At 37.2% G+C, this 24544-nt stretch overlaps 1 protein-coding gene across 1 annotated transcript in view; it reads left to right on the plus strand.

Annotated features, from left to right (window-relative positions):
* The window catches only part of Rap2a (RAP2A, member of RAS oncogene family), a 33131-nt gene extending 9028 nt beyond the window's left edge, over positions 1-24103 (plus strand). The window contains exon 2 of the mRNA XM_042682644.1: positions 20442-24103. Coding sequence (XP_042538578.1) covers positions 20442-20679 — 238 coding nt within the window. The 3' untranslated portion in view covers positions 20680-24103. The remainder of the gene's footprint in view (positions 1-20441) is intronic.
* Positions 24104-24544: the final 441 nt, after the last annotated feature.

Consider the following 24544-nt stretch of genomic DNA (forward strand, 5'->3'; position numbering starts at 1 on the left):
GGAAACTCAGAGGAGAGTATGGGATACATGTGAGTTAAGTATTCCAGTCTAAAAACTTGGAATCCAAAAAAATCCCAAATCTGAAACTCTGAGAACCAACATGATGCCATAAATGCAAAATTGCATAACACTCAGGTGTGTTAAAAATCTTGTGTAAAATTACCTTCAGACTGTTTGTGTAAGTTGCATGTAAAACATAAATAAATTTTATGTTTAGGTTGGATTCTATCCATAAGATACTTTACTGCATATATATAAATATCCAAAATCTGCCATCAGAAATACTTGTCCCAAACATTTCAGATAAGGGATATTCAGCTAGTAGTTAATACTCAAGATTTTGTCCACACTGCTACATCTAGTTGGAATCTACTGGTTTGAGCAGATCTGTTACATTGGTCCAGAATGGTATTGATTCATAAAATGAAGACAGTAAAAGCAATGAAGACAACCATAGTTATAGATATCTCAAGTCTCTTAGTAAATTTACTCAGGAGAACATTGCAAACCTTAAGACATTTAACAATATTATTGCTCATTCTTGCCATCCCTTTAAATATAATCATTCAAATGTAGAAAGCCTACATCATATTATTCAATACTTATTAGTGTTTTCTTCACTCGATGTCTGTTTTTCTGTATAATTGCTTGTAGAATTTGTTAAGTATGTCCATTTTTCAGTTTCAGTTAACTCAAGATACATATGCTTGAAATACAGAATTTTATTGTGCATACTGATCTTCTCATCTGTGAAGATAGTGTTGTGGTTAAAGCTGAACTCCAGAATTTATTAGCTATAGAATTAGGAGCAAGTTAATATTCTCTACATTTTAACTTCTTCATGTTGAATATGGACAAACTAAAATAATGAGAAAATGAGTATAAAATGGTTCTTTACATAGAAATTCTAAAAATATCAACTAAGCTTAAAACAACAATTGCAGAAATGGACATGAAACCCAAACATTTATCTGACTATAAGGCAGTATACTACATGTAATTTCTTAGGAATTAGACTCACTTGCATTATTGTACATTGACAAATTATAAGCCTAGTCTAGTATTACATTTCCATTGCTTTTTCTCTTCCATTTCAGCACTTAACACAGTATGTTTTTAGAACTTACAGCATAGACCTTGAGAGCTTTAGCTTTCTTTTACAACTTATCCATAGAGACCTGATTTGGTAGCAATGTGTTTTGTAAGTGAACAAAGAATTGCAGTGGTTTGTAGTGAATGCTCTGGTGACCCAGCATGGTGATCCAGACCAGTAATCCATATACTCAGGAGGCTGAGCTAGGAGGACAGGAATAGAAGGCCCTGCCTTTCCCGCCAGTCCCCATAAAGGATAAATGATAGTAGACCTTTTTACAAATACCAAAAACTACACATGGGATAAAAATAATTTTAACAGTCTTTATGGCTACTTATATATAGTAAAGTGTTGACAGGACATTTTAATAAATCAGTTCCAGAAAAAAGTTTTATCCTTTTTTTTTTTTTTTTTTAAATCATTGCCAACATCAAATAATCTAGTTTAAACTTCATTTGCATTGCATTGCCCTGGGCATTATGCAAAACAAAGTTACTATCTTTATCCTTCTGATATGCTAAAATGTACTATCTCTGAATATGTGTTTGACAGTGTTGAATTACACTGAAAGTTCAATTTTTAAAACAATTTGATTTCTAAGTTTCAAAATGTCTTCCCACCAAAAACATCGCTTTTATTAGCCTACCTTTTCAGAAGGACTTTTTATTCATTATAGCTCATTATAGAAGGTTAGAAATCTGGGCTGGGAAGGTGGCTCAGTGGTAGAGCCCTTGCTTTGCATGCATGAGGCCCTGGGTTCGATTCCTCAGCACCACATAAGCAAAAAGAAAAAAAGCCCGAAGTGGCGTTGTGGCTCAAGTGGTAGAGCGCTAGCCTTTAGCTGAAGAGCTGAGGGACAGTGCCCAGGCCCAGAGTTCAGGCCCCATGACCGGACCCCCCCCCCCCCCCAAAAAAGGTTAGAAATCTGACTCTAGAACTAGTGACAATTATGTATGTACTTTGAGATATGTCTTGACTAGGTAATTTGATGCTCACAGATCTAGAGATGGGAATTCATATCTCATAAGGGCCTGTTCTTTATTAATGGCACCATAGTACCTCTTGCTGCCTTCTCTTGCAATGGAAAAGGAAGAATGATTCTGAAGCCTGTTTTCTGAGGGCACAATAGAATCTCTTCCCTGAGGGCCAGATCCTTCAAGGCCTAATCACCTTTAATTCTCACTTGGGGATTAAGTTTCCACATGTAAATTTTCAAAAGCCACAACTGTATATTTAGTACATTCTTATCTTCCCTAGCCAAAATACAGTTTCTCTCTTCCCACAAATGACCCACATAAACTTAACTTTCTTTTCTTCGGACTCTGGGAACTAGTAGTCCAAACCAACTTGGGCCATTTGGAATGTTGGTTGGTAAAACAAAGGGTAGGTGTCTCATTAAGACTTTTAGCTCTGAAATCCTAATACTATGCAGAGTAACCGGCCTGATTTTGTTTTTTCAACTTTTTCTTTCTTTTCTGTTACGTAACATTGTCTTACTATAAGCCTTCGCAACTATGGTTCAAATCTAGTGACTTAGTAATATTTGGAGCAAGAAGTTAATAGCATAAGGAAAGACACTCCTGTCTAGAGAAGACAGTCGTCTCCCTGGGTGTGATAGTAGGAAATTGTATCCATTCTCAAATCTCTCCACAAGCATCCATAGGTTTTAGGCTAAATGGTTCTATTTGACCATACTTGGCCAGGGAATGGAAGCCAGAGACAAGAGATAAAATAAACTTTTAGTACATTTTTGCAGCCATACCCTACAATTAAGATTCTAGAACTGACTTGCTAACAGATGGCTTGGGAGAATTTACAAGAGAATAATTAGCATTTCTGTAGTATTTCACAGTACCTGTAATACTTCGATGGATAATTTATGTAAATTGCTTAGTGCAGAAGTCTGCCACACCAGCCCTCTCCATACACTTGTTACCATAGTCTTTCTTAATATTATGCATTCACAAATAAGGACTCAGACCAGCCTGGGCAAAAAAGTTTGGAAGACTTCTGTCTTAATCAATAACTGGTTATGGTGTCACATACCTGTAATTCCCACTACAGGGGAAGTGTAAATAGGAGGATCCAGTCCAGAGTGGTGCATAAGTGTGAGACTCTATTTGGAAAATAACAAGGCAGGAAGAGCTAAGGTTGGGGCTCAAGTGCTAAAGTACCCTCCTTTTAGCAAGCCCAAGGCCCTGAATGCAAACCCCAGTACCTCCTAAAGAAATAAGTAAACAAAGGAGTCTGAGGCTTAGAAAAGTTCTGTGGCACTAATAGCATAGAACAAAGACTAATTTCTAGGTTCTTTAAATCCAGATCCAATTTTCTCTGGCTTGTGTATACATCTTGATTTTAGGCACTAACCAAATTACAGTTGTCCTTGAAGTAACCTAGAAGTAAGCTTTGATGCAGGTGAGTGCCTATTTTTATAGGGTGTGTGTGGGGATAGCAAGGAGACTCTTGAAGGGACTATATTTTAAGTTAATTGATAAAGACATAGCATATAGGATAGAGAGAGGTGAGAAACAGGTTAAACCAGTTAGGAGTCTATTGGAATAGCCAGCGTCTGAGCTATTTTGGAAATGAGAGAGGTTTGTAGTGGTAAGAAAATAAAGGACAGATATTCTTGCATCCAGTATTTCCTGCTCTGCCCTTCCCCTGTAATCACTATTCCCCAAGACCTGTGGTTACCGCCTCTTCTCTCCTGTACCTGATTATGATGAGAGACCACTGGAGATTTTTTTCGCTTACCACCCACTCCCTGTCTTACCGTGATTTCTTATGATTATCTACTTCAAGTGTCTTTTAATTTGGTGTTGGCTTAAATCCTGTTGAAATAGCTGTAACCCGTCCTTCTCAGTGGGCTACCATGGGGAAGGGCATGCCCTACCAGTGATGGTAACTGTACGTACTTTCTTCACTGTGAAGTTGTTTCCTTTTTCCATATGTCACTTGTTCTTTCTTCAGATCTGAAGACACTTTTAGTAGATAGTGCCAACCAATCTCATGCCAGTAGACCCAGCCAGTCAAATGTAATCCATGCGTTTGATGTGTTCTTCTCCCAGTTGTTTCTTACTGGAGAGAAATTCTTGTCTTATTTGTGTCAAATCTTAGCTTTCTAGAAATCTGGATTGTGGAAATTTGTTGTTCTGGCTTTTTTTTTTTTTTTAATTTGAGGCTATTTGTGCTTGATTTTGAAAAGAAATATATTTGAGGGCCTTGAATATGCTAGCAGGTACTCCACTGCTTGAGCCACATGCCTGTTCCCAAGTGAAAAAAATCTATAAAAAGTTAAACAGTCTCCCAGGTGAAAACCCCTCTGTTCATAAGTTAAAAGCTTCTGGAAGTCTTAGTCCTGTAATGTCTTATAAGTCTTCATTCAGGGTCAGCTCTTTTTTTTTTTTAAGGAATTGTAATAAACTTGAACTGTGTTCCAGATAATTGTGATTTTCATACGTGAACATTTTTGCCAAAGATCTAAAAAGAATAATCCAGCTATAAATTTTGGTAACAATTCAGAGTCTGCATCTATTCCTGAATGAATCAGTTTTTATCTTTGTAAGTGCAACAGTTGGGCCTGTCTTTTAATGCACCATTTAAGATTTTTAAAGACAGAATGCATGTTTTATGTCTGAATGCTTTCCTTCAGTTTGATAGATGTGCATTCTTTTTGCATGTGTGCAAGAAGACAGCTGCTTTATTTAGATGTTTTTGCTTTTGCTTTCTTCATGACAAGGTTTTAGGCTTCTGCTTTTGCCTATAACTAGCATATTTCTGTCATAGATAATCTTCACTTATGGTGACAAATGTAATTATCGTTGTATTTCCTCTTTTTAACACAGATATTGAGATACTTTGGCCTCTTATAGATCTGATAATGAAGAAAATGTTCATAATCATCATTTTTGTTTCAGTCACATGCTGTACATTACTGTTAGTATTCCTATGCTTTAAGTCTTTCGCCAATTTTGGATATAAATTAAACAGCCCAAAACTTGGACAGAAATTGAAAATTGATTAGCAGTATTCAGCCAAGTAATAAATTGACTGATGAACCCTGAATTGTGCACTTATACTATATTTAAGTATTCACAATTTGTTTGGGAGGTTATTCTTCTATTTCTCTTTTAATGAGGAAATTGTTCAGTTCCTGATTTTTCTGTTTCAACTTATTTTTTTTTAACTGAGGTACCTTTAGATACACAGCTAGAAGCATGCCTTGTGTATGCATACCCTCTGTATATATCAGGCTGTACATCCAGATGAAGATGTAGGATCGACATTTTAAACAGCACAGTGAGCTCCCTCAAGGTTCATTTCCAGTCACTTTAATTACGAAGATTGCCATACATTCGGGTTTTTCTTTTTTCTTATTAAAATTGTGGTTTCTGTCTTTCAGTATTCTCTCTGGGCTAGTCATCCATGTTGGGTATAGAGATAGTTCTAATTAATTGAGATACAATATGTACCTCTGAACATCTTGTCGTTTCATCATCTATTTGGTTGATGAGCATGATAGTTCCAGATGGGAGCCTGCCAGGTAAGCTATTGTTGTACCAACCTTCCAGTTGATTTAGCACATATCCTTTGGTGGATGGATATACACTTTCTCTTGCTATATGCCTAGAAATAAACACAAATTCTTGCTACATAAATACATGTGTTGTCCAGCATTAGTAAATACTTCCAAATGGTTCTCAAAAGTAGTTACAACCAGTTTACTGGTTGCCCTTCCTCCTGACAAACGTTCAATAATGTCAGTCTTTTAATTTTAGCTAATCTGATCAGATTATAAGTATCTCATGGTGATTTTAGATTTTATTTCTCTGCTGTGTAAGGTTAAGCACATTTTTATAAGCTTAATGGCTATTTGAAGGTATTGAGAAATACCTTCAAAGTCTTTTGTCCATTTTAAAAATCCTTTTTTAAAAAGGATTTGTAGAAATGCCTTATAATTTGGATATCCATACTTTATCATATATATGTATCACTAACTTTGTTTTCCTGGTTTTTAACTTACCGTTTCTCTTGCCTTAATAGGTTATTTTAATGAGATTTAATTCTTGTTTTCATGAAGTTAAGTTTAATTTTTTACAGTTAGTTCTTTGTGTCCTCTTTAATAGGTATTTGTCTACCTCAAAGTTTGGACTGGTGTACTTCATATATTTCATGATCTATCCTCTACATAATTTGTATGGGATAGGGGCACAGGATCTTTTTTTTTTTTTTTTTGTCTTTCTTTTTCTTTTGGTCAGTTGTGGGTGTTGTACCCTGGGCCTGGGCACTATCCCTGAGCTCTCCAGCACAAGGCCATTGCTCTACCACTTGAACCACAGCACCACTTCCAGCTTTTTCTGCTTATATGGTGCTGAGAAATAGAACTGAAGGCCTCAAGCATTCAAAGCAAGCACTCTACACTGAGCCACCTTCCCACGCCTGCTTTTAAGTCTTTAAGCACTATTTTGTTATATACATTGTAAAAGTGTTTTATATCATTAAGATTTTTCCAGGTACTGAATATTTTTGCTACTGTAAATTGTCTTAAATGCGTTTTCTCATTGTCTTCTAATTCTAATACACTGGAGTTCTGTATATAGATTGACCTTGTAACCACAGCCTTGCTTATAAAACAAGTTTATAGGTCTGGGGATGTCTCAGAATGAGTTTTCTTCTTTAGCCTGTTAGTGTAGTGGTTACATTATTTGGCTTTTTAATATTAACACATCCTTGCATCTCTAAAATAACTGCCATTTCATCAGGTGATATACCATGAACCTAGCTGAAGCAAGGGCAGTGACAGCTTTAAATCCTTTCCTCTTCCCCCTGCTCTCCCAGACAACAGGGGCATCTCATCTTTATTTTTTAAATGGAAATGCTTGGCTTGAAGAAAATAAAAGAATGAAAGAGCCCCAAAAAAGTTTGAGGCAGGACCTCCCTATTAAAGCAGGTTGTCCTTCACTCTTGTTACTACTGCCTCAGCTTTTCAATTAATCGAGTTACAGACATGTGCCACTATACCTGGCTATTGTTTTTCTTTAGAAAGCCTAGAAAGACAAAGAATAGAGTCTTGCTAATTTTTGCCTATGCTGACCCCCAGCAGTCCTGTCTCCACTGCCTGAGTGACTGGAATGGCATCTATGTTCACTACACCCTGTCTTTGTTGTTAATTTTCCAAACTGGTGTTTTTAATTGTATTATAGATATTAGTCTTCTGTCAGATGTTTGGCTGGCAAAACTTTTCTTCCAGTCTCTGAGTTGTCTTTTACTTCCATTGTCTCTCTTAATTTTACGTGATTCCATAAGTCACATCTTGCTTTTTTTCCCTGGGATATTGGAGTCTTTTTAAAGAAAGCATTGCCAGTACTGATATCATAATGATTCCCGTTTGCTCTACTAGTTGCAAAGTTTTAGGTCTTACATTACTGTCTTCGATCCATTTTGAGTGATTTTTGCATAGAGCGAGAGGTCTAGTTTCAGTAGTCCAGTAGTCCATATGCAGATAGTAAGTCTGTCCTGCACAATTTATTGAAAAGGCTCCCTTTTTTTGAGGGTATGCTTTTAACACCTTTGTCAGTAATCAGTTTGCTGTAGCCATGTGGGCTTATTTCTAGGTTCTCTATTCTATGTCTGATAGCATGCTCTTTTTGTTGCTAGGGTTTTGGGATATTTTCAATCATGTACCTTGATATCTTGAGCTTTGCTCTCTGTATTCAGGATTATATTAGCCATTTGAAGTCTTTTATGCTTTCATATGAATTTGGCTATTGTTGGTGTTTTGTTTTTTTTTTTTAATTTTCCCTTAGTTCTGTGAAGAATGTCATTGTAATTTGATGAAGATTGCATTGTGTCTTTAGATCACTTTTAGTAATATGGACATTTTAACAATATTAATCCTTCCTATTCATCAACATAGGAGCTCTTTCCATCTTCCAATCTCTTCTTCAGTCTTTTTTTCATTGTTTTATCAATTTCACTTCTTTAGTTACGTTTATCCTTTTAAGTATTTATTTTATTTATTCATTTATTAAGGCTATTTTGAATGTGAATATTTTCCTGACTTCTTTCTCAGCTAATTTCATTGGTGTATATATAGGGAGTGTTATTAATTTCTGTATGCTAATTTTGAATCCTCCTACTTTGCTGAAATGTTACATCATTTCTGAGAGGCTTTTGGATTTTCTAAGTATTGAGTTGTGTCATCTGCAAATAGGTGTAATTTGATTTCCTTCTTTGCTATTCGCATTCTTTCATGTCTTTCTCTTTCCTCATTGCTGTGGCTATTTCCTCTGATTTTAAAGGAAATGTTGTTAGTTTTTCCCTATTCAGTATGATACTGGTTATGAGTTTTTCATTTATAGACTTTCAAGTATTTTTAGTCTTTCAGGTATGATCATTCTATACTTAGTCTTATTCAGGGTTTTTATCATGAAGACATTGAGTTTGCCAAAAGGCTTTTAATTCATCTATTGAGATAACCATGTTATTTTTGTCCTTGGTTCTGTTTATGGGCTCTTATGTTTATTGCTTTCATATGGTGAGTCATCGTTTTTACAATAAAAACAACTTGATTATGATGTATGATCCCTTCAGTGTGCTGTTGAATTTGGCTTCCAACTATTTTATTGTGGATTTTTAGATCTATGTTCATGAAGTTTATTGGTCTATAATTACTTTTGTTGTGTCCTTATCAGAATAATAGTGACTTTATAGAATGAGTATGTAAGGCTTCCTTTCCTTTCTGCTTTATAGAAGAGTTGAGGGAACATTGATTTTGATTTTTTTTTTCAGTATTAAGGATTGCATGTAGGGTCTTGTAACATACCAGGCAGGTGCTCTACTACTTGAGTCAGACTCTAGGTTGCAGTTACAACTAGTGTTAGTTGTAGAACTAACTCTAGATAGATAGGTGGATTCAGTTGTAAATCCATCTGATGCGCTTTTCTTCACTAGGAGATTCTATAATAGTTTCATTTCATTGCTTGTTATTGATCTAGTTAGATTTTTTTTTCATATCCTCTTAAACTATGTGATGAGCACTGGTCCTGCAGCTTGAAGGAGGAACTGGGGTGCTGCCCCTGAGCTTTTGTGCACAAAGCTAGTGCTCTACCACTAAAGCCACAGATCCATTTTTGCCTTTTTTGTGATAAATTGGAAATGAGTCTCTCAGCCTTTTCCTGCCTGGGCTGGCTTCAAACCTTGATCCTTAGATCTCAGCCTCTTGAGTTAGCTAGCATGAGCCACCAGCGCCCAGCTCTCTTGGTTTAATTTTGAAAGATCAAACATGTCTAGAACCAATTTGCTTGTGTATTATTTTAAAAATATATCTTAATATTCCTTAGGTATTTCAGTGGCATGTATTACAATATTTCCTTTTTTGCCTCTAATTTTGAGTCTTCTCTCTTTCTTTTGGTTATTTTGGCTGAGGGTTTGTAAACTTTCTTTATCTTTCAAAACAAACAACTTTTCTTTAATTTCATCTCTGATCTTTTATTATTCTTTTCATTTATTATTTGGTGGTTAATTTTTTTTCTTGCTTTTGTAAGACCTTGAGATGCATTATAAGGCTATTTATTTGAGTCTGTTTCTTAAAGTAGCCACTCATAGCAGTAAACTTCCCTATGAAAATTGCTTTCACTGTATCTCATAAGTTTGGGTAGTTTGTGTTTCCATTTTCATTTGATGATAAGATTTTTTTTATCATGGGAATTTTTAAATTACTCCTCAAGTCCTCTTAATTTTTTCAGTGATACACTGTTCATTTGAAAATATATTGTTCAATCTTTATGTGTTTTATTTGTAATTTTTGCAGATGATTTCTAGCTTCATTCTATTATGATCTCATAAGATACAATAAATTATGCTGGTTTATTATGTACATTAAGACTTTCTCTATGACCTAAAATGCCATCTATTTTGCAAAATCCTCAATTTGCTGATGAAAAGAATGTGTGTTCTCTCACTGCTGGGTATAGTATTCAGTACGTTACATCCATCTATTCTTTCTTTTAGTAGAAATAGGTATGTTGGAAGACCTCCAAGACAAAATTGAAGTTAGAAATGATTTTTAATCTTACTTAATAAAAAGTTTGTATGTGGAAACAAGATATATCCTTTTAAAAAACCTCAGGTAATTATATAAAGTATAAGTAGAAATTCATAAGTAGTATTAATAGTGAGTTAACCTGATTAGCATTTGTGCAGATTTAAAGTTTCATAGATTACTCAGTACAGAAAGAGAAAGTAGTCACTTCTGTATAAAAATAATATTCTGTAAAAGTTAAGCCAAGAGGAAATTATTTTTAGTGTTTATTAAGAACTCTATGATTAATAAATGTTTCTTTACAAGTAGTGATTTTTTTATAATGTGTATACATGAACACAGTACAAGTGCCTTAGAAACAGCAGGTTAAATAGGAGGTATATGTAGTAGTTTCATTGAAATCTAATGTTTTTAGTCCTGATATAAAGCTGGGCTTCTAAAATAAACAATACCTGTTAGTTTTTATTACTATTTTTTCAAAACAATTTGCACTGTTTCCTTCAAGCAATGCAATACCACGCCCTTCATTATGCCACCTCTAAAATACTCAGTCACACACCCAATAACAATGTTTCAGTCAGTGATAGTCCACATATACCAGGGTATATAACCACAGGATGTAGGTGGCAGTAGACTATACCATCTAGGTTTGTGAAAATTCACACTATGATGTTCACACAGTGGTAAAATCACCTACTAACATCTTTCTCTGAACACCGCCCCATCAAATGACACATAAGAGGGGGGCGGGGAAGAGGTGTATTTAAATAATTTCTTTCCACTGTCGTAGCTGTCACTCCAGCCGGAGTCACCACTGTCACTTGCCTAGAACACTGCGCCATTGCCTGCCCGTCTTACTGCTTTACTTTTACTCTTGTGCATGTGAATCCATTTCCTTGATGTTAACCACTCTGATCTTTTAGCACATACACCACATTGTTTCCATGCAGAAAGATATTAGATGGATATTTTTCCTCTTCTTTGAATACATAGTCTGCTTTAACTTATGAAACGATACATTATCTAAGTCTTCCATCCATCTTTCACCATCTTGTTTTTCTTTGTTCTTTTCTTTATGCCATAACTGTGCTGGTCTCCTTTTGTTTCTTTTTCTTCTTCTTTTTCTTTTTTTCTTTTTTTGGTGTCAGTCCCAGGTTTGAACTCAGGGCCGAGCACTATACCTGTGCTTTTTTTCTCAAAGCTAGTGCTCTACCACTTGAACCACATCTCCACTTCCAGCTTTCTTGGTAGTTAGTTAGAGATAAGAATCTCACAGGCTTTCTTGCTTGGGCTAGCTTCAAACTGTGAAGCTTATCACTTGCCTACTGCCCCTTTAACTTAGCTGATCATTTTATCTAAAATGGTCCCATCCCTAGGTTCTTCCCCCTATGGTGACTTTAACTTTTTTTTTTTTTTTTTGGTCGTGGGTCTTGAACTCTGGGCCTGGGCACTGTCCCTCAGTTCTTTAGTACAAGGTGAGCATTCTACCACTTGAGCCACAGCACCACTTCCGGTTTTCTGAGTGGTTACTGGAGAAGAGTCTCTCAGACTTTCCTGCCCGGGCTGGCTTTGAACCATGATTCTCATATCTCAGCCTCCTGAGTAGCTGGGATTACAGGTGTGAGCCACCAGTGCCCAGCTGTGGGGACTTAACTTTCAAGCCTCTGTTTAGTATCTTCTTTGAGGAGCTTTTTTTGCTCACTTCATGTAATATTGATCTATCCATACTAACTATAATGACTGCTACAGTGTCTAATTGTGTTACATGTTTATTATTTCCTTCAGCTTGAATATAAAACCTTGTCTTATGTCATCAGTCCCTCGTGCAGCCTCGTAGATACTCAAGAAATTAATGAAAACCCATGAACACCAAATTCTTAGTGTTATAAAATGCAAACCAGCATTCAGACAAATGAACCATTTATGAAAGTAAAGGAAGACTTTAAAGGGAAAAGTTCAGTCTAAGCCCTGCATGATAATATTTTTCCGCTCAGTTCTGAAGCTTGAACACAGCCTCAGAATTCAGGTTGCATGCTCACAGCTAGTGCTTTGCCAATAACCAGTCGGGTGTTTTTGACAGTTAATTAGAAATAAGAGTCTTATAGATTTTTCTGCCTAGGCTGACTTCAAACCTCAATGCTCAGATCTCAGCGTCTTGAGTAGCCAGGATTATAAGCATGACCTACCTCATCTAGCTGATAGTTAAACTTTGATTTGTGAGGGGCCACTATATGTAGAAAACTACAATGAAAAACACAACAGAATTTAATATGCAAGATCTTTTTTGGAAAGTTATAGATGAGATTGAATTAAATATAGAGCAGCAATTAACTAAACAAGCTAAACAGAGGATTAGGTATGATATGATTGAGCATCAATGGACAGCTGTTTAACATCTCTAGTGGAGTTTAAGTATGGAAGATTAAAACCACATTGTTTCAAATGATTGGTGCATTTGATCTATATTTTTATTCGGGACAATATTCTTTTAATGTCTGTGGGATCTGTAGTGATTTTACAGTTCCATTCAGGTATTTTAAATTTGTGCTTTTTTGTCTTGGTCAGATTGGCTAGAGGATTATCAGTCTTACGGAGCTCAGTTAGTTTGGTTTACCTTCTTTTCAATTTTCTATTGCGTATGTTTAGTTTTAGGAATCATTAATGATAACAGAGAGTTGCATCATGAAAATTTCATAGATGCATACTTTGAACAAGTATATCCCCTCCGTTATATTCCCCTAACTCTTCTCTGAAATCATTCAGTATTTGGTGGGATTCAGTATGCTGTCTTTGTACATATAGATGTAATATACTTCCAAACTTACAGAAACACGTAACCCTAATCCTCATTTCCCTGTCCCCCATATTGTCCCTCTTTTATGTTCATGTCCCATTTTCATTATTATCATTAGACCTCAAGCTGGGAGCTGGTGGCTTCACCTCTGTAATCACAGCTACTTAGGAAGCTGAGATCTGAAGACCCCTATTCGAACCCAACTTGGGAAGAACATGAATGAGATGTTGGCTCCTTGAGTTTGGCTTACTTTACTCAAATAGAGTGAGTTTCAGTAAATAACTAGTTTTTAATTTCATTCATTTTCTACATTATTTTTCAGTTTTGATTTCTTTGTTTCTTGTTCTTTATGATTTCTTCTTTCTACTCTCTTCATTTGTTTTTGGATTTCCAAGATCATTTTTAAATTTTAAAATATTTAGGTACTTCTACTTTTTAAACTAGTTGAGTATTCTTAAACTGAAATTCAGAGTAGCATAATGTTGTCCAGAAAGTTTCAGATTTTAGAGGATTTGGGGTTAGGAATGCTCATATGTAGTAGCTTTTTAGATCGGGTCATATCTGAGTTATACCCACAGCTATTGATTATCTTGAGCTTTGAGAATTAGTCACATTTTCCTGATTCTTTGCCTGTTTGGTAAATTTAGATTGTATGAAACCTTTTGGCATTATATTGCAATTTTTATTTCCTTGCAGCAAAAAATCAACCCACTTAGGTTCTAACTGTAAACTCTATATAGCTCTCCTTGTCTAGGGGATGGTTCCCATGTGAGGTTAATTTTCATAGACTTCCTGTGTATCTTATACACACCATAAGTCTGAGAGGCTAGTCTGAGAGTGGTTTAAATTATGGTTCAGTTCTCAAAACCTTTATTACATGCCTCTTATTTATTTAGATATGAAAGACAGTCTGTGATCATTCTCACAGAGATAAAATTAAGAATGTATTCTGTTCTCCTTTTCTTATCTAAGATATATTGTTTAATTTGAGCTAGTAGCCGAGAAGAAAATCTGTTTCATTTTTGGGAAAAGGAAGAGAACCAATTGACCTGTGAGAGGAGAGCAAAATGTCACTAATCACTGTACCTTATAGGGGGACAAAGACAAACACTTAACACTAACATTTAACAAAGCTGACAGAAAGGACAAAGCAGGCTGTCTTTGGATATAAGTTCTGCATTACCAAAGGTGTTCAGACATAAACTACAAAGCCATCTGGTGAGGTTGACTTGAAAGTGATTTTGAAGCATCAGGTGTTTCAACATTTTGCTTCAAGACTCTCTTAGTAGAGGAGATTTTAACACTGTGGAAAGTTAAACAAGGGGGTTTTAAAAGGCTCCTTTTGATTCTTTTCTGATTTCAAAGAGAATTCTATTTCAACCTGCTTATGACTAAGAATATAACAGCATGATAAAATTCCTATGAAATATGGCCTTCTTTAACATGCTACAGCACCCTCAACAGAAAGTTAATGGTTTTGTCAATAGTGACATCTGATGCCTTGTCATTGATGAATAAATGAGGGGAAGGAGCCATCGATTGTGGATTTCTTTAGTGTTATATGCGATCACAAAGTCATAGGTGAGCCCAGGGCTTCCTAAACGGTCTGAAGCTCTAGGAATCCATCTTCAAGACTTGTAGAGGTATAGATGATATTTTTAATATTCCCTCAATCCCACAGAGTCAGAATCAATAGCTCTGGAGTAGGGCTCAAAAATCCGTATCATCTTAATGATTGACCAAGAATAAAATGTATATAAACACACACCTATCAACAGATACTAGGACAATTACAAGAGAGGAGAAAACAAAGCATCCAATTCTTGAGCTGATATTTGCTAAGCTGCCTCACTAGAAGCCCATCAACATTCTTCAGCTAAGCAGTGTTTCATTCAATCCATTAAGCACAGCTGCTTAAAAGAGCTGGTTTTATTTATTCATACATTATGTAATCATGCTCGTGGATACAATAAACAGTATGGAAATTCGTGTCAATAAAACAAGTGTTTGTCCACAGACTGTAAACAAATTAATTTGAGCCGCACCAGTCACTGTCTGCTGCTGGTCATACTCAAAGGAATATGAAGAGCAACAGCTGATACTCATCTGATTGATGCTTGACATGTCAGCAGTGTGATGCCCTGCCTCTGACCGGATTAACACTAATACAAATTCATCTTGGAATTTTGCGTTTTCCATTTCTTACCCAAACAATGTGTTTAGAAAAGGGAAGAGAATGAAGTCAACTCCCAAATGTAGAACATGAAAACACCTTCTGTTGCCTATTGCCGAAGTGCCTGTTCCAGTCCTGCCATGAATGTCACCTTGGTCTGGTGAGGCCACTTTTGGCACCCCAGTTTCTCCGTTGTATTTCACCTCCAGTGAATGTGTTTCCTGAATGTCTGGATCTTGCAGGAGATGAGGGAGGTCTTACAGTTGCATGGGCCCATTTGCTATTACTGAGCCCACCAGCTGTGCCTTCCTCTGGCCCTCACACTGACTGATCCTTGGCCCACAAGGAGTGCTCTCTCTGGTACCTGCGTGGAAAACTCTATAGCCTTCACTTCTTAGCTCACATACCAACTTCTCAACAGGGGCTGTGGTGATCTTACTGAAAATGGCGCCTGGGCTTCCAGCCTGCTCCCTGATCCATGTCTTGGGTTGGTTTGGTTTTTGTTTTTTGGTGTGTTTGGGTTTGTTTGTTTGTTGTCTCTAATAAACCTGTAATTTACTTACTCATTGGTGTTACTATTAGTGTCCTCTTTACTATCCTCTACAGTATACCATTAGTGTCCTCCCCTGGACTGTCATCACTATGAAAGGCGGAGAGAGATCTTAGAGGTCTTTATTTATAGTAACAATAGTCTTTATTTATAGGAAACAATATATAGTAACAATTTATATATATATAGTAACAATTTATATAGTAACAATAGGTCTTTATTTATAGAAACAATAGTATCTTAGCTCTCAGCAAATAAATGTGTTAATTAAGCAAATGGCTCTTTGTTTACTGATAGTGATCAGTAAAAAACTATACCACGTTGGACTGTTTTCCCATGCAGCCTGTAGAAATCTTTTTTTTTTTGGTCGGTTGTGGGGCTTAAACTCTGGGCCTGAGCGTTGTCCCTCAGCTCTTCAGCTCAAGGAGGGCACTCTACCACTTGAGCTACAGCGCCACTTCCAGTTTTTCTGGTGGTTTATTGAAGATAGGAGTCTCACAGTCTTTCCTGCCCGGGCTGGCTTTGATCCGTGATCCTCAGATCTCAGCCTCCTGAGTAGCTAGGATTAGAGGCGTGAGCCACCAGTGCCCGGCTTTAGAAATCATATAGTTATAAAAAACATCCCACATATTCACCTCTAAGCAATATTGTCAAATACTGAGTGGAGCTGCTTGGGTCTTGAGTGCATCTTTCCTCTGCCTGAGAATCAGCATGCTAATAGTAGCTGCTTTACTGATAGAATTGAAAATCTCTGCTCCTCACTGTGTGAGCCCTGTGAGCTCTTCACAAGGCTTTTCCCTGCATTTTGGCTTTGCTCCCATGCAATTCCTCTCTCTTCTACAGGTCAGACTGTTAAATGTTGTTCTCAGAAGAGTGGTAAATGATAGGTGCTGCTCGTGGGTGTGGCCCACCATGGCTGTTGTAATTTTTTACTTTAAGAACACCTAAGAAATTACCTAGTCCAGCTCATTTCAAGAAAGCTCCACGAGACTAAATGTATCTAAATTCACAGAAGTATCTAGAGTTCTGGAAGAGTTCTGGTCTGTACCATATTGATCCATGTTGGTTCTTTGGTATTGTTTTTGACTATGTGTCTCCAGCCCAGGGTTCTGTAGCACCCCCCCTTGGTTCCCAGACTTCACAACTTCTCAAGAAATCTCTATCTTTCCTTTATTATTTCTGTCATCTTACATGGGGGCAGGGGGCATGACAGGGACAAACAAACACCCTGTTTTTATCTAGTCTTGACATTTTTCTTATTATCTCAGTTGACCTTAATAATGACCTTGTGTGCTGTATGGAAATAGATATTCCCACTTTTTTTACTGACAAAAAAATATGATATACATAAAGGAAATTATTTGTTCAGTCATGCAGACTGTCATTGGCAGAACTGAAAGGGGAGACTCCAAATTGTACTTTAAAATATTTTCTACTATCTCAATTTGTTGGTGTGCCAGTCTTAGGGCTTGAACTCAGGACCTGGGCCCTGTCCCTGAGCCTTGTTGCTCAAGACTTAGCACTCTACCACTTCAGCCACAGTTCCTCTTCTAGCTTTTTGGTAGTTAGCTCAAGACAAAAGTCTCAAGGACTTTCCTGCCCAAGCTGGCTTTTTGAACTGTGGTTCTCAGATCTCAGCCTTTTGAGTAGCTGGGATTTACAGGCCTGAGCCACCAGCACCTGGCTGTCCTAAATTTTAATGCTAACAGAAAGACAAAATTGGTCACCATCTGGTATTCTACAGTGCACATAATTTTATCTCAAGATCTTACTCCGTTTTTGTTTTTTGTTTTGTCAGTCGTGGGCCTGAACTCTGGGCCTGGGCGCTGTCCTCAGCTCTTCAGCTCAAGGCTAGCACAATACCACTTGAGCAGCAGCGCCACTTCTGGCTTTTTTTCTGCTTACGTGGTGCTGAGGAATCAAATCCAGGGCCTCATGCGTGTCAGGCAAGCACTACCATTGAGCCAACTTCCCAGCACGTTACTCAGTCTTTTTTTTAATCTGAGGATATTAATAATCTCTAGCATCTTGAGTAGAAAATATTACTGATAGATCTTCTGATAGTGATTTTTAATGTATATTATAAAATATTACTAACAGTTATTAAATGCTACTCTATTTGGACCTATGGTTACAGTGTCTGGTTACTCTTTTTAGAATTGAGTTATAAAATGGATAAAATTATTGATTTGAAGTGTGTCATCCAGCTTTAATAACACTATTATGCAAGTTTTAGAAAATTCATGTATTCTAATATTTCCTGTACTTTTCAAGTAAAAGTAAGAAAAATATTTCCTCTTTAAGTATAAGACATGATATAGTACTCTATTTAAAATATTCCTTAAAATATTCCTTAAAACTTACCTTTCACCTAATAATAGAAAGTGGTATCTTAATCACTTTTCTTATTAAGTATTGTTAGCAAATTTAAATTAGGTTTTAAGTTCTACCCGGTATTCTTTACTTAATTGTATTGTTTTTGAGTTACCTCACTGACGACATATTAAGGTACTTGGTGATATTTTTTAGTCTAAGGAAATGCAGTTGTATCTTCACGAGTAAGGAGATTAGAAATTGTCAGTGTCAGCTCCCAGCCAACCTCCTCTGTACCACCGACCCAGAGGACTCTGGTGCAGTTAGCTGGTACTTGGTGTTACACATAATAGTTTGTATGTGTGAATACCAAACTAAAATTGGGAAGAGCCGTGTGTGTGTGTGTGTGTGTGTGTGTGTGTGTGTGTGTGTGTGTGCGTGTGCGCGCGCGCGCGCGCGGGCTCATGCGCACGTGCATGTGCACTCAGAGCTGTCAGCAGGTTCTCATGGCTTGATACAGTGTATTACAGGTTCATACAGATACAGAGTCCTTTGATACAAGTTGGAGCTGTCCATCCATATCCTGTATTATGATGATATCAAAATTCTAGGTTCACCCTTGATGTTCCTTTCACTTATATTTAAGTTGTTATATGTTTTGCTTAATAGCATACTTCCTGGAGTGTGCCTTCAAATTGAGACCAGGCTTCATGTGATCTATTGTTAAAAGAAAAAAAGTGAGACTCAATGGGAATGGTTGGTTTCCAAATTAGAGAATCATCTTGACAAAACGGTGAAATGGTGCAATTTACCACAAACAAACAGCTACTTACTTCTCTGTTCTTCAGTCCTGAATGTTTTTTAAAAATATGGAGCTATAAGAATCTTGCCTCAGGGGCTGGGAAGGTGACTCAGTGGTAGAGTGCTTGCCTCGCATGCATGAGGCCCTGGGTTCGATTCCTCAGCACCACATAAGAAAAAAGAAAAAAAACCGGAAGTGGTGCTGTGGCTCAAGTGGTAGAGCGCTAGCCTTGAGCTGAAGATCTGAGGGACAGCACCCAGGCCCAGAGTTCAGGCCTCATGACCAGACCCCCGCAAAAAAAGAAAGAATCTTGCCTCAGTGAAGTCTTGGCTATATAGTTTTCTCTTCTGACAGGTTAATTGTGTCCAGTCACATTTGCTCTCATTTACGTAGAGTTTTGCTCTTTACCTTCTATATAAATCAGGTGTAAGGGAAAATACACACACACACACTTACAATAAAATCCCAGAAAGGACAAAGGTCTTTTGAAATGATCTTAAAAGTAAAAATAATGTTAATATGTATTAGTTACATTTCTTATAACCAGCAAGGTACATACAGATGTGCAGTCCAGAACTAGGTACATCCACACAAGGCATCTGTTGTGTCCTACTAGGCTGCATGAAGCCGCCATTGTAGAGAAAATCATCTGTAAGTACCATAGTGAGCTAGGGCCTTCCTTGTTCTTTGTTGGTAGACTCAATACCTTAAACAGTCAGCTTTTTGAAAACATGTTTACTCAGAAACACATATTCTAGTTAAGAAGGAAAAGATGTCTAATCCTAGTCTTTTAAGGACCATACTTGTTTCTTTTGCAACTAGCAACTCTATAAAGTTTGGTTAAAAGAGAAGGGTGAAGTCGTATTTGATCATTATGATCCCAGTAATTTCTGCTAGTTTTCTTTTTCTTATTTAGGAACTTATTTTTCTCATTTAGAAACTAATTCTTATCTCTTTTTTTTCTTAAAACATTATTGGTTTTTTATACTTACAAGTACTGACAAATGATGTTTACTCAGTGGAAAGAATCATTTCATCAACTGAAATTTCAAATAAGCAGGTTTGGGGGATTTTTTTGTTTTCTTTTTGTCAGTTGTGGGGCTTGAACTCAGGGCTTAGGTACTGTCCTTCAGCTTTTTCACTCAGGGCTAGTGCTCTACCACTTTGAGCCACAGCTCCACTTCCAGTTTCCTAGTTGTTCATTGGAGATGAGAGTTTCACAGACTTTCCTGCCCCTAAGATCCTCAGATCACAGCCTTCTGAGTAGCTAGGATTATAGGAATGAACCAATGGTGCCCAGCAAATAGGCAGTTTTTAAAGCAGAAAATTTTAACCTAATAGGAGTTAGTCTGAGATTCGGAAAATAACTTTCCAAGTATATCTGAAAAGGTTAATTGATTTTTAAAGGATGCATGATTGATTAGTTTTTTTTTAAAAAAAAACACACACCATTTAAGAAAAAAGTCTTTATTTTAAAAAATAAATAATGATCCATTCTGAGAACAGCTTCAGAATGGCTCTAGTAGGTGTCAGGCCAACAGGTGCAGATAATTTCTCCCATAACTGAAGAGACCACTTATAGAAGGATATGGTGAAAAGAGAAAACCTATTTGCCCTGTCAAACTTTATGCTAACTGCCACGATCTGTGTGTGTGTTGTGTATTCTCTTGTAGATATGAGAAAGTGCCGGTTATCTTGGTTGGGAACAAAGTGGACCTGGAGAGCGAGAGAGAAGTGTCCTCCAACGAAGGCCGAGCACTGGCCGAAGAATGGGGCTGTCCTTTCATGGAGACTTCTGCTAAGAGTAAAACAATGGTGGACGAACTGTTTGCAGAAATTGTGAGGCAGATGAACTATGCTGCTCAGCCTGACAAAGATGATCCGTGCTGTTCAGCCTGTAACATACAGTAGCACCTGAATATGGCTGACCTGGGCTGGGATATGCCTAGCATCGCCTAGTCTCTTGCAGTTGGCAGGATGCGTGGCATGAATCCACAGTGCCCTGCAGCCCTTACTCAGAAACCATGTCTTTGAGCACAGTGGGGCTCAGTGACTACGGTCTTCACCATTGTCCTGTCTCCTTCATGCGTCTGCAACTTGAAGGCCCCAGCCATCGATCTACAGGGTGATCTCATTAGAAAGCGATGGTGGTCTGGCCACTGAGTTGACAAAGCAACTATTGTATAATTTGAAAATAATCATGAGAGAGTAACCAGAAGAGTTCCTATGACCACTTACAATTAAAATATTTTGTCGTCTTTAAAAAAAAAAAAATAAGTAAAGGAGAAATATTTTCCTACAAGAGTACTGAATTTCTGGAACTTCTAACCAGTGTATTCCGTCAAGTCGGACACCAGCTGGCCTGCCAACAGAACTGCGGGGAGAGCCTTCGCTCAGCTGCCACATTTCTGTTTTTCAGAATTCATGAACTGTAGATGTGATTCTAATTTGTGACATGAAACTAACTCATGCATCAGTTCTTGATAGCGTCAAAGTCAGAACAAGGTTGTGTGCAGATAGAGTCAGGCTTTAGAATTTGTTAAGTCACCTGCTTTGCCACAGAGAACGGAGGTTCTCACAGGGGTTTGATCAGAATTAAAGGCACAAACCCACCTCTCTTAGCCAAGCAGAGATGGTCTTTATTAACAAGAAGGAAGCAACTGAGATGGAGAGTTTACCTAGCCTCCCCAGCACGGGCGATCTAGGAGATGACCTAGTACCATCATGTAAGGAAAACAAAGCCATGCTGTTCCCGTTTGCAGAAACCTGACAGGACAGGTGTCTGGCATTTTATGTTCATTAAAGCTGTAAATTCCTCCTCTGCCTTTAAGGGCTATGGTTGTGATGTGAGCCTTGGCTACTCTGCTTTGGAAATCCAGTTTGCTGTTAGCAGAGCTTTATTTGCAAGGCATTAAAAAAAAAAGAAGAAGAAGTTGAATAACCATGTGAGATAATTTGAGTTTAAAAGTAGAACATAAATTACAGCGTGGAAGGTAAGGGACAAAAAAAAGCCTTTTTATCTTTCATTTTCCTGAAGAATTATATAAAGGTTTTCTTACAACAATTTTGCCCTGATTACTGAAGTGGCAAATAAGGCTGGCGTGAATATTTTGTTTTGAAAAGGTGCTCAAGCTCTGACATTTTTGGTTTTCATAGCCTAGCCGTGAAGTATTTATCATTTGCATGAGTAATGGCACAGGAAGAACCTATTCAGAAGTTTTACAATCAAGGGTAGAAGGGTTTTCACCTCACTTCAGTTATAAACGCTGAAGAGATTGTCTTGAGCCCGCCCTCTGGAGATAAATTTGGCCTTCAGAACTGCAATATCACTGAGCCTGCGATATACGTACCCCTCACACTTTCCTCGTTCCACGGTCTTGTGCAAGTAACCTCTGGTCTTAACGTGTGTAACTGAGGGAAGAGTGTGTGTTCATGTGTGCATGTGTGTTTACTGTTTCTAAGAATTTGGCACAAGTCAGAGATAATCGCCTATCCTGAGAGTCTATACTGTATCAAAAGCATTTTTTTTCTTTTAAATCATCTTCTAGACATCATGGCCATCATGGACAACCCCACCTCCAGCTGTTTAGAAATTGGCATTAAGCTTAAAGGATAAGGAAAAAGGTCAGTTATATTTTTTCAGAGATGAGAAAACTGAAGAAATAATGTGGGTAAAAACCAGGTCATAATTGTTAGAATCATTGAATTATATTTATAATCTTCAACACAATGTGTTTTTTTAATAATCTTCAACTAAAAGCAATTCATAGGACAGTTTTAAGCAATTGTATTGAAACAGACTTCACTATGTAAATGTTGATTTGACTCAAACAAATCAGCCATGCAAAAAGTACGACTCACCTACTAAAGTAGACGTTTTTGAGTGATTTGAGTTTTGAAGCCTCTGACTTCTCAAAATGAGTCCAGTTTTGTAAGATTTCACAATTAATATCAAGTTATGACCTTGTACAGATTCCACAGTTTTCTCTCATGCCATGCTATGCAGACTTGAAGAATAGGTGAGATCACACAAGAAAGGTCTGACAAAACGTAAGGTGGGAAAGTTATCTAAAATGTGGGGTTGGGTTTGAAATACTTGTCGGACAATAAGGTGAGCTTTTCCTTTGAAGATGTCACTAGGAACGATCAGCCGCCTAATCAGTGTTTCCACATGGCCACAAATGCAGCCACCCTGTGTCAAGTCATACCATACGGGGTGTTCTTCTGCACTCTCGGCCTTCTGACATGAATCTAACTCGGTGCGAGCGGATGAATGTGTTTGCTGAGATAGTCATTGAACACTCAAGAGCACGAAGATTAGACTTGTTGGCACATTAAAAAAAAACAAAAACAGTGTCTGTAAAGGAGAGTTGGTGACTTTGGGTCACTATTTTATGCCCTGATCAGACTAGCAACTAAATAAGTAAGTTTTTCTAACATGCCTTAAAAATATTATGGTTTGATCCAAAGACCCATTTTTTCTTTAGCTATTGTGATAAGGTTTTTCTCTTTGTTTTTTTACTTTTATACTAAGGCAGCATCTTTTTTTTTTTTCTTTTTCCCTTTTAATGTTACAACTTTTTTCTCTTAAGCTGTGATAGTGGTGGTAACTTGATGCCTTTGAATTTGTTCAGCTTACTGGGAAGAAGCCAGCATTTGTCAGAAGTATTACATAAAATCTTTCCTTAAACTGTTGAAAGGTGCTCCGATGATTCTTCTCCTTCAGTTTGTAGAATTAAGACTGAACTTTTCCCTCCTTCACTGGGTTGCCATCACTTTCCATGGTGAAACTACTGATTTGCTTTTCGTGTAAGGAAATATTGCCTGAGGATGTCTCGTATTTGTTTTCCAGGGTGAATGTTGTCAGTGTCTATGTGCATATGAAAGTGTTGTGCATAGTTTATTGATGTTGGGTTGTTTGTTTGGTTTTCTGTTCTCCTTAGCTTTGTGTTAGCACTGGTTAAGCTTTAATTGTCTCCTTAACCAATCAAACATTAAAGACTATAGGGGTCTTTTTCTTTCCTTTTTTTTTTTAACTTGTTATTGTGCATCTATTAAATCTTGATCAGGGTTTCAAGAATGACTACAGTAGGTTTTGAAAACAGACTTATCATTATTGATTTGAGGTTTCCCAGAGATACAGTTCACAGTTAATTGTTGAGCTCTAATACAACTGACCATTTCAAATTTGAACAACAATTTATTGTTTTGTAACAATGTCAGTTGTTAAATCTTGGCATTTCCATTAAAACATGAATTGTAGTTAGAACTTGATGCAAATTCAACAGTTGTATTTGGAGTTAAATTATTTTAACAAATAAATTTATTTAATGAAGCTCTGGAATTTGTGGGATTTTTTTGTGCACCTTCATGAGTGAAGTGTATCTCTTAGATTCTGAAACAGGAAGTGCATTTCATGAATTTCCTCCTCTGCAGGCAGATATATCAAAACTGAATTAAACTGAGGATTCAGCACAGACAAGGGAGGCTGAAAGGTCCTTTCCAGTCATTTAAAAACAAAATGGCATGAGAACGATTAAAATCAGTCATAAATATGAACTGCTCTTAAAAGAAAACTTCTTTGATAGCTGATACCCAAGTTAGCAGACTTACTCAGTATAACTAACATAAACTAGCAGTTTGCCTTGTGGTCCTGCAACATCACGGAAATGTGGCAGTGTCCTGCCAGGAGGCTGCTGGAGCTGCCTTTGTATTGGGTCATGTGGGATTGAAGGTGCCAGAAGCTGAAAGTTGCTACTCTGCCGGGCTGCAGGGC

This window comes from Dipodomys spectabilis, unplaced genomic scaffold (assembly GCF_019054845.1).
Source record: "Dipodomys spectabilis isolate Male_0828 unplaced genomic scaffold, ASM1905484v1 ptg000075l, whole genome shotgun sequence".
NCBI classification, from domain to species: Eukaryota; Metazoa; Chordata; class Mammalia; order Rodentia; family Heteromyidae; genus Dipodomys; species Dipodomys spectabilis.